The 12,447-nt window shown below is 39.4% G+C and overlaps 4 protein-coding genes and 1 long non-coding RNA gene across 8 annotated transcripts; 2 read left to right on the plus strand and 3 right to left on the minus strand.

The window, feature by feature from the left end:
- Positions 1-1,680: 1,680 nt before the first annotated feature.
- LOC123476008 lies at positions 1,681-2,378 on the minus strand. The gene is made up of 3 exons (XR_006651578.1): positions 2,248-2,378; positions 1,984-2,165; positions 1,681-1,911 (listed from the first exon to the last, which is right to left on the minus strand). It is a non-coding gene; the product is annotated as an uncharacterized LOC123476008 (long non-coding RNA).
- Positions 2,379-2,503: 125 nt separating this feature from the next.
- LOC123476007 (transcriptional repressor CTCF-like) lies at positions 2,504-6,015 on the plus strand. Of its 3 annotated transcripts, XM_045179333.1 has the most exons (10): positions 2,504-2,520; positions 3,092-3,393; positions 3,477-3,663; positions 3,733-3,967; positions 4,037-4,472; positions 4,542-4,715; positions 4,836-5,196; positions 5,270-5,421; positions 5,490-5,598; positions 5,655-6,015. In XM_045179333.1, exons 2-10 carry the CDS (start codon positions 3,100-3,102, stop codon positions 5,795-5,797), a joined length of 2,091 nt encoding a protein of 696 aa, XP_045035268.1. In that variant the 5' UTR covers positions 2,504-2,520; positions 3,092-3,099; the 3' UTR covers positions 5,798-6,015. The 3 variants fall into 3 exon arrangements, with proteins under 3 accessions (XP_045035268.1, XP_045035267.1, XP_045035269.1); XM_045179332.1 differs by lacking the exon at positions 2,504-2,520 and having other exon boundaries at positions 2,860-3,393; XM_045179334.1 differs by lacking the exon at positions 2,504-2,520 and having other exon boundaries at positions 2,860-3,393; positions 3,736-3,967.
- On the minus strand, positions 6,016-7,050 carry LOC116930451 (proteasome subunit beta type-3). Its single transcript, XM_032937865.2, has 4 exons — positions 6,893-7,050; positions 6,498-6,825; positions 6,199-6,436; positions 6,016-6,123 (listed from the first exon to the last, which is right to left on the minus strand). Exons 1-4 carry the CDS (start codon positions 6,893-6,895, stop codon positions 6,075-6,077), a joined length of 618 nt encoding a protein of 205 aa, XP_032793756.2. The 5' UTR covers positions 6,896-7,050; the 3' UTR covers positions 6,016-6,074.
- Positions 7,051-7,135: 85 nt separating this feature from the next.
- LOC116930450 (Bardet-Biedl syndrome 4 protein) lies at positions 7,136-8,933 on the plus strand. Its single transcript, XM_032937863.2, has 6 exons — positions 7,136-7,529; positions 7,602-7,714; positions 7,774-8,031; positions 8,093-8,246; positions 8,317-8,439; positions 8,501-8,933. Exons 1-6 carry the CDS (start codon positions 7,404-7,406, stop codon positions 8,720-8,722), a joined length of 996 nt encoding a protein of 331 aa, XP_032793754.2. The 5' UTR covers positions 7,136-7,403; the 3' UTR covers positions 8,723-8,933.
- LOC116930449 (cystathionine beta-synthase) lies at positions 8,780-11,840 on the minus strand. 2 transcript variants are annotated; one of them, XM_032937862.2, is made up of 13 exons: positions 11,665-11,840; positions 11,104-11,269; positions 10,974-11,032; positions 10,855-10,902; positions 10,664-10,798; positions 10,378-10,592; positions 10,172-10,261; positions 9,908-10,100; positions 9,753-9,845; positions 9,516-9,699; positions 9,306-9,440; positions 9,057-9,250; positions 8,780-8,983 (listed from the first exon to the last, which is right to left on the minus strand). In XM_032937862.2, exons 2-13 carry the CDS (start codon positions 11,232-11,234, stop codon positions 8,889-8,891), a joined length of 1,572 nt encoding a protein of 523 aa, XP_032793753.2. In that variant the 5' UTR covers positions 11,235-11,269; positions 11,665-11,840; the 3' UTR covers positions 8,780-8,888. The 2 variants fall into 2 exon arrangements, with proteins under 2 accessions (XP_032793753.2, XP_032793752.2); XM_032937861.2 differs by having other exon boundaries at positions 8,780-8,986.
- Positions 11,841-12,447: the final 607 nt, after the last annotated feature.

The raw sequence follows: 12,447 nt of genomic DNA on the forward strand, positions 1-12,447 counted from the left end.
CAATTTTGTAGCTTGTAAGGATATGCATCCTCTCTTGGTCGTCGATGTTACCATCAAGTTAACTTGTTGACTTATCAGAAAATAATTAAAAACTAGAAACTTACTTTTTAAAAATGATACACTTTGAAACTTTGTCACTTTTTCTGTGAAGTTCAACTAATTCATTCTCCTGAAAATAATTTAAAACGAGACACTTATTTTTTTTTTATTAAAAACTACGAAACTTTATCATTTTCCCACAGTTATTCATTGTTGTTACTGCTTAACCATGGTCTCAACCGGTCTTAACAATGAAATGTTATGACTGATCCGGGTAGTCAGCGCATCTAGCGGATGCCCAGATTTTAGTTTCAAAAAATAGAAGACAAAATTGCGAGCAGACGATAGTTCGTAGACCTCTAGTTTATAGACCATGCTAAAGGCTTTGGAAGCTGAGACCTAACAATAAATGGATTATTGGCAGTATCCTAATATCCCTAACTTTTAGATAGAAACTTATAATTAGCATGGAAAGATTTGTCTTAATTAGACGAATTTAACCATACCTAGTTTATGAATGGACTTCAGCGCGTCTAGTGGTGGCAACCTAGTTTTTTTTTTTTACTAGGTATTACTAGGTTATTTACCTAGTTTTCGCAAAAACTAGGTACGGTAATAGAGGCAATTCACATCGCGGTTTCGCGTGTCAATTGTTTCGATGTCCGCTATTTTCTCTGGCTGTTTATGTCATATTTTGCGTTGTCTGTATTGGCTGAAAGTGTTATTTCCCAATACAAAGTGGATTTTGTGAATCAGTGTTCTATTTTTTTTTAATTTTTTTTTTTTGTTTTAGTTAATTGCTACGTATCTTGGTTAGTATGTGTAGCAATTTCTGTTTCCAGATTACATTTCTTGTATTTTTAAAAAAATCTTTTCTGTAGGGCTGTCATGGGTTTTCAATATTGTTGTGCCCCGGGTTCACAAGAAATGTGATCTGGAAACAGAAATTGCTACATCCAGTGGGCTATGTTTGTAGCCAGCCAGATAACGCTCGCACCAGGCGGAAAATTACTCTTACGCTCCGCCCTAAAATCCTCGATTTTTCGTATAGTGTTCCTTGCAAGAGGGTACCTCTTTTCTGAAAGGGAAAAAAGCCATAGTGGAGCAACCAGAGGTTTCTGACTTTGGATATTTTAATCAAAATTTATTCGTTATACGTTATTCGAATATATTGATATTCGCAAATAAAACGTCCTTTTTATTCGTTATTCGTATTCGTTTGTACTGCTTATTCGTATTCGTTTACAAAACGAATTAAGTCTTTCCTTATTCGACAGAACACTGAAAAAATATATATCTAACTATCCACATGCATATATTATAACGACTAATTGTTTAAATGTTCTAAATACCATCTCATTCTGCATTCTTCTAAATACCACCTGTATCTGTTGTTTGTTATTCCTCCAATTGCAAACACTGTCCTGTAAAACGTGATAATTTGTCAAAATGCCAAATATTGTTCTATACATTTAGGGTTTTTTTTTTTTCAAATTTCAAGCACTGTCCTTTAGATTACATGATAATTCCTCAAAATGTCAAACATTGTTATATAATTTTATGTAAATTTCTTTTTCAAATTTCAAGCACTATCCTATGAATTATGTAAAGTAATCAATGCTTGTCATTCTTGACAGCAGCAACTTTGAGAAGTTTTTATTACCACACTTTCCATTTAGTTCATCTCTAGATTTAAACACTAGTGACACAAGAGGTTTGGACAGTATAATTTTCAGCACTGTAGCAGTACTAAGCCACTTAGGATTGGGAATTCAACTGAAGCACACAAACTGCTTGTTGTAACCAGAGATGTTTGGTTTCAGTGTCTTGTGGTTCCCATTCATCTGCTAGAAGGAGACTAGCTTTAAATATCTGTAATTACTCACAGATTTGAAAAATGTTGATCAATAAAGTTCTAATGTAACATCTGCTGATGTTTCTGACCTGAATTCAAGTTTTGTGTTTTACTTTAGGTGCCACTGGTTATAGTTGACGAACCTGGGTGGGCCCTTTTTCACCGCAGATCGTAATCTGAATTCAAACTTGTCTGTTTTGTTTTTGAACGACGTAAACACCCCAGATTGGAAGCTGGAGAATAGCAATCTCAGCCATCAACCATCCAGTGACTTTAATTATCAAGACAAACCACAAATTAATTTCGTTTTAGTTCATTAAAATAAGAAAAATTTTTATTCTTCAATAGCCTACCGTTTATTGAAGGAAGGTAGTGTTCCCAATGCAATCATCTGTTTTTAACGTTTCATAAACAAAATATGTTCTTAGGCTAGCAGACGTTTGCTATTGATCAAAGTGAGACGAAAATCGTTTTAGTATTACAATCGATTGTTAACTATCGATTATTACCCACGAGCCCCAAGCCAAAATAAAATACTAGCAACGCCGCAAGTCCGCAACGGTTCTGTCCGAAGTTTCTGATTCTTCCCAACATCGCGCCCTCATCGTTCGACCAATGAACCAACGGTATGTCACTTTAATTCATTCATTTATATCTCTTTCTTGTGTTTTTAATTACTTTTCTCGAGCTGTATTTGAACGGGAGGTATTTTACTTCAATTTCGTGCTCAAAAAAGAAAGTTTGATGTTTATTACAAGGATAAACTCGGCCGTTTAACAGCGGCTTGGTGAAAGACACCCCGGTTTCAATGGCCGTCAGCGCCTCACTTGTCAATATGGCGCAATTTTCCCAACTCCAATGCCCCCTGTCTCCTTCTTCATGAAATGACGGTTCTTTTCAGTGACCGCCAGAGAGCGCATCTCACTGAATTTAATCGTTATTTTTCGAATCTGTTGGTGAAGAATCTCGGTGTCGTGATTGTTGCCATTAAACGTGTCGTTGATTAACATTTTACCACGGAAATGGCGACGTATTTCGGCAATATGGCGTTGGTTCAGACTTAGCATTTCCCGCCCATTACTTGTTGTAAAGCTGCTTTTGCCAAGCCCCAACTTTCTACAGCTCGATGACGTCCTTCGTCTGCCGTTTTGTCGTCTAAACTAGATTGACTTCATTGTCTTTTTTTTATATAGCTAGATCTATCCATGGCGGCCTTGAAGCAAGAAGAAGAATCTATAAGTGAGATACAAAATTATCTCGATACTTTCAACAAGGAAATTGAAGATCCAAACCAGATACCAGGTTCCCAACTAGCAAGCAAAGAAGCAGTTGTTCCAAATGATGTAGAAGCTAATGATACACCTGAAGATGGTGGCACCTATTTTGTGGACCAGAGTGGACAGTACTACTATCAAAGCAATGACATTGATGGAGGAGATGGTACAGCTACTCTTGTTGCCCAAGATGGAGGTACCATGGTGTCTATTCCTAACAATGGAGTGAGTTTGTGTTGTTATTATCCACCCTGATAAAAAGATGTCTAACTGTTTTTGTTCTATTCATTTCTGTGTTGTTTTTGCAGACTTCAGGAGATGAAGGAGTTGTGCTTGCGCAAGGTGAAGGTGGCTACCAAACGGTTACCATCCTCCCCCCAGAATCATCTTCAGGTGAGGTTAGCTATGTTTTGATTGTACAGCAACCGGATGGAGGTGAGCAAGCTGTGATTTCATCTGAGGTTCTTGATGGTACTGAAGGTGAAGTTATACAAGGTAAATTTCAATTTCAATTTTTTTGCATTGACCTACTTACATGATCTCATTTCTTAATTCTTAAATCAGAGGATGAAGAAGGTGAAGATGATGAGAATTTTGATGGAGATGAAGATAAAGATGAGGACCAAAATCTAGCTGTATATGACTTCGACGAAGGTGAAGAAGGTGGTAGTGGCGATGGTCAGGATTCCGAGGATGAAGATATCAAACCAAGAATGACCAAAGGTGGTGCGAAGAAAGTTACACAGACCGTCTCACAAGCGCATATGTGTAATTATTGTAATTACACCAGCCCTAAGCGGTAAGTTTTCGTTTCTTAACTCTAAGAAAGTTTGGGTTTGAATTCTAATTATTTAATCTTATCATCAAGATATCTGTTGTCTCGGCACATGAAATGTCATTCCGAGGAGCGTCCGCACAAGTGCAGTGTATGTGACCGAGGATTCAAGACCTTGGCTTCACTTCAAAACCATGTTAACACTCATACGGGCACAAAGCCACATCGATGCAAACATTGCCATAGTTCGTTCACAACTTCGGGAGAGCTCGTTCGCCACGTACGCTACCGTCACACACACGAGAAACCACATCGTTGCACCGAGTGCGACTACGCTTCCGTCGAGTTAAGCAAGCTCAAACGTCATATGAGGTGCCACACTGGTGAGCGGCCGTACCAGTGTCCCCACTGTACGTATGCCAGCCCAGACACATTCAAGTTGAAGCGACATTTGCGCATACATACTGGTGAAAAACCTTACGAATGCGATATTTGCCATGCACGATTCACGCAATCCAACAGTCTCAAGGTACGTGCTAATAACCTGTTTGTGTTATCGATTAGAGTGGCATACGATAATCACATTTTATTTTAACAGGCTCATAAACTCATCCACACAGGGAATAAACCGATTTTCCAGTGTGAACTGTGTCCAACCACTTGTGGCCGAAAGACTGATCTGCGAATTCACGTTCAAAAATTGCACACGTCAGAGAAGCCCTTAAAATGCAAAAGATGTGGCAAATCTTTCCCCGATCGCTATACTTTCAAGGTATGACACTGATTTTGATGTAGTAATTTATCTTTAATTGTTTGCCGGATATTTTCATATGGCTGCTGGATAAGCTTTGCATTACAATGTTGTCTCTCTTTTTTTCTCACTCTCTCGCAGTTGCACAGCAAAACTCACGAAGGGGAAAAATGCTTTAAGTGCGACCTTTGTGCTTACGCATCGATCTCGCAACGCCACTTGGAATCACACATGCTGATTCACACCGACCAGAAACCTTATCAGTGCGATCAGTGCGATCAGTGCTTCCGGCAAAAGCAGTTATTACGCCGTCACCAAAACTTGTACCACAATCCCGATTACGTGCCTCCTCCGCCTGGAGAGAAACGGCACGAATGTCCGGAATGTGGAAAACCCTTCCGCCATAAAGGCAATCTTATTCGTCATTTGGCTCTTCATGATCCAGATGCCGCTCAGCAAGAGTTGCGAGCCTTCCGTGCTGCTCGCAAACAGCGTATTAAGGGTGTGTTACACTTTCTTACGTGCCGTATGATGTATTCCATTCAATTCTATTTTTGCTTCATTGCCATAATTAGATGGCCAGAGTTTAGAAGGGCTTACGGAAGGGGAAGAGACAGATATGGAGGATGAAGACATAAGCCTTGGTCTCAACTCCAATGAAGAATTGGTCTCTGTTCAAGGTCAAGATGGGCAGCAATACGTTGTCCTTGAAGTTATCCAGTTAGAGGTACTATCCGACTCTAGATGAAATGTAAAATCTTTCCCTATTCATAGTGTATGATTTTCTGATACCAGGGTGAAGGCGGAGACGAAGACGAAGCCACCATGATGGAAGTAGAGGGGGCTACAGAAATGGACGGTTCCTTGATAGAAGGAGAAGGCAATACCATGACCTCTTTGGATGGTAGGAAAAAATTTTTTATTTTGAATATCAGATGTTTGACAACTTCTACTATTTAGATGAAATAGAGGATTCCATGCAAGCCACTCCTCGGGTACGTCGTAGTTCTCAGGTTGCTAAAGCTCAGGATACCAGTAAGGACGTGGCGAACTGTTTCGGATTCGATGATGACGATGAAGAAGACGAGGACGATGACAAGTGAAATTTATGTTGCCTCTCTGCACGTCAATAGTGTTTAACAAGTGTGAACTGTATTCTGAACGGGAACTCTTACGGTTGGAAAATTTGTGGACAAAAATAGAACTGCGAGTACATTTTTGCCGATAAGTATCTCTTTTCGATGCGTCTTTAAAAAGTTGATTATCTTCTTTTCTGTCCACTGTAATTGGCTTGATGCAAACAATACACATTATAACTGGACATTTTTAAATGGTGTAATAATCAGTTCCAAAATACATGAACACACATAAGAAAAAATGTCAATCCATCCTGGTTTTGAGTAGCCTGGTTGTTACTTTGTCCTTTTCACTATTTCACAAAAATAAAAATTCAACTGATTAGAATACTTTTGATATGATTAATTATTTCTTGATATTTGCTTACATGACGTGAACAATACCTCCCCAACCAGATATAGCATCCCTGTCAAATGCATTCATCAGTGCTTGGCTGATTGTTTCAAACAAGCTATCAGGTTCTAGATTGGGCTCCCACAATGCCTCACACATACCAAACAGTTGTTCAGCACATGTGCCAGCCACAACAAAATCTTCAGGCACATTAGGACAGCCTATGAGATCCATGGCAGAAATAAATGGCTCCCAGGTAACAGGGTCCAATCCTATGTAGATAATTAATGATCAAAATATAAAAGGCATAATGATAAGCACAAGAGAAATTACCTGCGATGACAGGCTCAACAAAATAAGGCCCAAAGCGTCTCTCATACAAGAGATTTGAAACCATAGCTGAAAAAGTTTGTGGCTTGATTTTGCGGCTTTCTCTCAGTTCATAGAGATTAAGGCGAAATCTTAGCCTTTCATGAACAGTTAAAGTATCTGTTGCTAATCCAGGAAGACCAACATAAAGGTGAGGACCCATTTCAAAAATCCTTTGAAAATCCATTGCCAAAGTGGAAGTTTGGACTCCAAAACGACGATCAGATGCAATCGCCACGCATCCCTTCCCCTTCATTGCAAGAACGCAACCACCATTGTACGATAAGATGGACTAGGAATAAAACAAAAAGAGACAATAATTAACACTGGGATTTTTCTTGGAAAGTACTAAGGTTTACCATGTTATGAGTTTCACCGACGCTGCTAACGAATGTTTCGTTTTGTAGTCAATGAATATCCCAATTTTCAATTTTCACTTGTCATCCACTCAGCAGCCTGCGACACTAGCGCCGTGTAACGTGTAAAGAAACCTGTAAAATCCATCTACTGTCGTAATCGTCAACCGCATTGATTTCTCAAATCAGAAACCGTCCAACTTTGGAAGCTTTTGAAACCGTGTGATTTGTGACCCTACACATTTTTACATTTACAAAAATTCCAATCGGAACAAAATACAAGCCCTCTTTTAATGTGAACTACAAGATTCACTCTACGCTCGCGTCACAAATATACTCTATTTCCAGTTCCGTTATTCTATATTCTTCCGTTTAGTTAGTCGTTATGGTCGCTATAGAAACAGGTTCACAACATAAGAAACTAAGATTTGAACATCGAATATCGAAATTGTGTCGTATTCTTTGGTGGACAACTAATTTTGTGACTTTTTCCTTTTCTCTGTTTTTATAAAAAATGAAAAAGAATTGGCTGCTAGAATATCATTTTGTGCGCGGCGACTATGCGTTTTGTAAGAAAATCATTCAAGATTTATCAACAAAGAGTAATAATCGCCAAGATGAATACTCTATCTACGTGCAAGTAAAAATGTTGCACGAATAAATTAGTAAGACTTCCTCTTAAAATTATTTCTCTACTACATTTTTTTTAAAGGCACGTATATATTATGCCGAAGGGAAAATACTAGAAAGCTCCCAGCTGTTTCAGCTGTGTTATGCAAAGAATCCCAATAATCCAGGAACTTTACAAGAAATCGCCAAATATTTGTAAGTTAATTCATTAATATTAGAAGTAAAATTTATTTTCTAACAATCAGTCAGCTTAGAATTGTTCAGGGACGATATAAGAAAGCCGTCGAAGCGCTTACGCTTGCAAAACTCCTGATAACACAACCAGATTTTATGATTTTGCATGATCTCGCTCTTTGCAACATTAACCTCAGAGAATATGCCTTGGCCGAGGAAAGCTGCAGAGAAGCAATCAAAATCTGTAAAAGCAAAGCCATCTATAAACTACTAGCAGCTTGCCTAATTCGTCAGAGTAAAACAGGAGAGGCGATTGAAGTTTTTCGTTTATCCTTAAGGTCAACAGAAATTGCACCTACCATGTTGGCATACGCAAATCTAACGCTTATGTCTCAACAGACTGTTTCCTAAGAGCAGTCAACTTTACACCACCTTTGGTAAACTCTGTGTAGATATGAACTTCGACGAAGACGCAATGAAAACTCTGTCAGCAGCCATCAAGCTAGATGATAACAACACCGTGGCATTAAATGAAATTGCTGTTTTACATCAGGTATATCCTCATTTAGGCTTCTTTTGCTAACATGCTTCAATAATTAGGCTACCCTACTTTATTTTATTAGAGACGAGATGAGATTGAGGACGCCGTAAACCGATACATAGAGTTGGTTTGTCGTGGTATGGAATCGGCAAGCATATATAACAATTTAGGTCTCTGCTATTTCTACAAAGACAAATTTGTCATGGTATAATTTGGAGCAAAAGAAACGTAATTAGTGTAAAAGTATAGAATTATTATAATTCTAGGCGCTAACGTGTTTGTTGCGGGCACGTGATATCGATTCAACGTCCAGCGAAACGTTGTTTAACTTGGGGCTCGTATTTGCAGCTTTGCACCAATATTGCTCCGCCTTTATCCACTGGAGAGCGGCTGCCGTTTATGCCACAACTAGCAGTTTCGTGGATCAAGAGCTAGTGGCGCTTATTTCGGCATGCTTACCTTTCGTTAATGAAGAAACGGACGACTAACAATTAGATGACGAATGCGTGAAAATTTTCATTCTCAAGGAACAACCATGATAGTAATTTTTTTTTTTCAGTTTAGTAACCGTTTATTATATGTGCTAATAATGGTCCGAAACTTATGCTGGGTTCGACTTCTGCGGTAAAAAATTATTTCGTTTGGCTTAGTTTCTTAAATCTGGATGTGGCTGGTGATGTAATTCAGAAGATCTATCTGGGTAACAATGCCAACCACCACAGTGCGCTCTTCAACTGTATCACTTGTATCTGCTGGGAATAAAGAGAAAGCAAAGCTAGTGAAATGTTCTGGTAATAATACGTTACGAAAAGTGAGTCATACACAGACGTTGGTTATGAACGACCAGGCAGTAATGGTCGCGTTCCAGAATGCGTGACACCTTTCCGAGCGGCGTTCCGAGCGTTACTCGCTTGAACTGACCGTAGAGTACATCTTCCACTGGTGTCTTAGGGTCGGCTTTTTTGGCCAACAAGCGGGTCATTAAAGACCCCAGTGTCACCATCCCTTTAATTGACCTAAACAGAAAAAGTTTTGTGTGACTGCTCGACTTAAAGGCGAAAACCGTCTTACCCTTCCTTGTCCACTACAGGGAGCTGATCGAATCCTTCCTTTTTCATGATGTCTATGGCCTCTTGGCATGTAACTGAAGGAACGATCGAAAGAGGGGCTTGCAGATTAAGCGCAGAAACTTTCAGGTTGGACCACCTGATGATGGACACAACAACGGCTTTTTACCCACAGATATTCTACTCGACTATAGATAACCACTTGACCCTTTACCAATGATTTTCGGAAACGTCACCCGATGTGTCAAGCAAATCACGTTCCATCATCCACTGATCAGATAGGAATTTGCTCATGTAGTTTCTCAGACCATCGGGAAGCAGGACGACGCACCGCTGGCCTTCCTTAAGCTCTTGGGCGGCTTTCACAGCTGCTGACATAGCAGCTCCGCAGCTTCCACCTGAACAAGATGGAGTTAGCATAGAAATTGCTAAATAGGTTAATCATACTAACCACACAAAAGGCCTTCCTCTTTGATCAACTTCCTCGACATTGTCAGCGAATCCTTATCGTTAGATTTGTACCACCTGTCGACCACAGAACGATCTGCACAAAAATAATACGTTAAAACCAAACGCCAAATAGGCGTACCGTTTTAGCAAACAAACCGAGAACAGTTGGAATGAAATCGTATCCGATTCCCTCCACTTCATAAAATCCAGAGTTGTCAGTTTCATTAAGTTCTGCTGGTTCAGCTAGAATGGAACCCTCGGGATCGACACCAATTACTATGCAATTAGGAAGTTTTTCTTTGATTTTACGGCCAATGCCAGTAGCAGTACCTCCGGTTCCTGCTGACAGCTAAGACGAAATTTTGCACAAATTTTTTTTTGAATGAAATATTAAAAGAATTAAATTTGTTTTTCACTTACGACTATCATATCTAAATGACCATCACACTGATCTAAAATTTCTTCGGCCGTGATGTCATAGTGGGCCAGGGGATTACCAGGATTACGGTACTATAATTTGAAAAATGTATATCTTTATGAGATGATAATTTCTAATCTAGCAATAAAGACTGGAGGAGAATATAAATATTGTAACTTTTGTTGAAAAATCTCTATATTAAGTATACCTGATCAAGAATCATGGAATTTGGGATATCGCGGTTTAGGCGTTGGGCCACCGAGATGTGACTTTCAGGAGAATCAAACGTGGCAGAGGTTGGTGTTCGCACTATCTCTGCTCCAAGCGCTTTGAGTGTGTCTACTTTTTCGTTGGACATTTTCTCCGGTAGAACAATAATGCAACGATAACCTTTCACGGCAGCCGCCAATGCGATTCCGATCCCTTTTTGCAAAACAATGTAACAAATTTATAGAATTCTTCCTGGTCATGACACACTTGGAGTTTATCCCAACCCGTATTTCCAGATGTCGGTTCGATAAGTACGTCTCCAGGTTTAATTTTTCCAGCTTTTTCCGCATCTTCCACCATCCTTAATCCAATGCGATCCTTAACGCTCCCACCCGCGTTAAAAAACTCGCATTTCGCAACTAATGTATTGATATGTTATTTCTTGTTTAACTTAAAAAGTAAATGTAATGCTTACGCATGTCGCACTTGAGCCCATAGCTTTTCGGGATAGAATTCAATCGAACTAATGGAATATTGAAAATCATATAGTAACGACACAGAGTGAAACGTAACAAAAGAAATCTATAAATATACCTAGTGGTGTGTTGCCTATATTGTCTAATATATTGGTCATGATCTTCTTTCGCGGCTGTCTAATAAAAAATAAATAAAGTTAGAATTTGTTTAATTGCAGCATCCAATTTGCATGTAACATTGAACTTACGGAGGTTTCACCGTGTGAGGTGAGGTGGCAGGAACAGCGTTACGGTGCCACGTGCAACGACTTGGTAAATCGGGACGTACGAATTCGACCGCAGCTGCTGACTCGGACACATTGCTATTGATTGAAGCCATGTTGTTGTCGACAAACAAGGTTTCTTATACTCAGCCTTGTAAAAGAAAAGTGAAATTTAGACACATACTGTGTTGGATGACATCAAGCTTTTTGTCTATGCTGGAATACCACGGTATATCACGAGTTACCGAGTTACTATCAGTATTCTAGATATGCGCATTTAGCCAGCTAACCACATATTTTTTTTGGTTGACCTGACCTTACCACTCATCTAATCTAACACATACACTGTAGCTTTGCTGCTAAGATCCATGTTTTTTTTTCTTCTACAAAATGCCTACTGTTGTCCTTGAAATAGATTTTATATTCGGAATTACGAACATGGAACTGTGTAAACTCTGAGGTAAGCCCAGTTCCTCTCAAACTTAAAAATAAATGACAGTCGTTCTTCTGCGCAGGACTAATAATATCGGTTAATTGATTACTTACGAAAATGAGGGAGGAGGAGGAGACTATGAATCGGACGATGCACCAACGCGCCAAGCTCACAACGCACACGGAAGAGTACTAAACTCCTGAGCCCAAAGGCAGTTACTCTCTATAGCTTTTCCTTTCGAGCTCGTCTCACCAACTGCCACCTAAAGCTTCAGCTCATTTTAGTGCTTGAGCTAATGTTCGTCGTGAACATGGCATGCCTTCCCGCCCTCACGGTGTCCTTGTAAGAGTATCGACCCATCAGCGACACCCCCTTTTTGGTACTCGTCAAACATATGTGATAGACTGTCTTGTATTAAAAGCAGGCAACCCCATCTGGAGACGGATGTCACGTTCTACAGCAACTAGTAATAGGAAACAGTCGTTGTCTTATTTTTTATCTTATTTTGTTTTTAACTTGTTATCTGATACAATGAAATCTGTAGTTCAAGTATAATGATATAACGGCACATTTTCGCCAAAGGGTTTTTTCTTAATGATTTGGTATAATAAACGTCATATAGGAGCACGCAGCATGCCCGAAATGAGCGACGGAGGAAACGATGTGCAATTTGTGCATTCAGAGATTTCCAGATTAAGCGTAGCAAAATGTCCAACCACATATGTTTAGTACTATAGACGAACTTGAAAAAGCCTTTTGATCATGAAGAAATTCATTGTTTTTCGAATGACTTGAAATGAAACTGGAATCTAGCCATGCTACGAATTGTAGTTAAAATAATTTGTTAGTCTAACCCCACAGGTGACTGCCATGAGGACGATGCCTGGGTTTTGTAG

Source organism: Daphnia magna, linkage group LG9, assembly GCF_020631705.1.
Source record: "Daphnia magna isolate NIES linkage group LG9, ASM2063170v1.1, whole genome shotgun sequence".
In the NCBI taxonomy this organism is placed as follows: domain Eukaryota; kingdom Metazoa; phylum Arthropoda; class Branchiopoda; order Diplostraca; family Daphniidae; genus Daphnia; species Daphnia magna.

Coding starts and splice junctions, on each gene's coding strand:
- LOC116930449 (XM_032937861.2), bottom strand. CDS start 11,234: ATGGCTTCAATCAATAGCAATGTGTCCGAGTCAGCAGCTGCGGTCGAA. Junction 11,033..11,103: donor CCTCACACGGTGAAACCTCC/GTAAGTTCAATG, acceptor ATTTTTTATTAG/ACAGCCGCGAAAGAAGATCA. Junction 10,101..10,171: donor GTCATTTAGATATGATAGTC/GTAAGTGAAAAA, acceptor ATTTCGTCTTAG/CTGTCAGCAGGAACCGGAGG.
- LOC116930451 (XM_032937865.2), bottom strand. Junction 6,437..6,497: donor TGTTGAGCCTGTCATCGCAG/GTAATTTCTCTT, acceptor TTATCTACATAG/GATTGGACCCTGTTACCTGG. Junction 6,124..6,198: donor GGAGGTATTGTTCACGTCAT/GTAAGCAAATAT, acceptor TTTGTGAAATAG/TGAAAAGGACAAAGTAACAA.
- LOC116930450 (XM_032937863.2), top strand. CDS start 7,404: ATGAAAAAGAATTGGCTGCTAGAATATCATTTTGTGCGCGGCGACTAT. Junction 7,530..7,601: donor AATACTCTATCTACGTGCAA/GTAAAAATGTTG, acceptor TTTTTTTTAAAG/GCACGTATATATTATGCCGA. Junction 7,715..7,773: donor CAAGAAATCGCCAAATATTT/GTAAGTTAATTC, acceptor CAGTCAGCTTAG/AATTGTTCAGGGACGATATA.
- LOC123476007 (XM_045179333.1), top strand. CDS start 3,100: ATGGCGGCCTTGAAGCAAGAAGAAGAATCTATAAGTGAGATACAAAAT. Junction 5,197..5,269: donor TCGCAAACAGCGTATTAAGG/GTGTGTTACACT, acceptor TGCCATAATTAG/ATGGCCAGAGTTTAGAAGGG. Junction 5,422..5,489: donor TTGAAGTTATCCAGTTAGAG/GTACTATCCGAC, acceptor TTCTGATACCAG/GGTGAAGGCGGAGACGAAGA.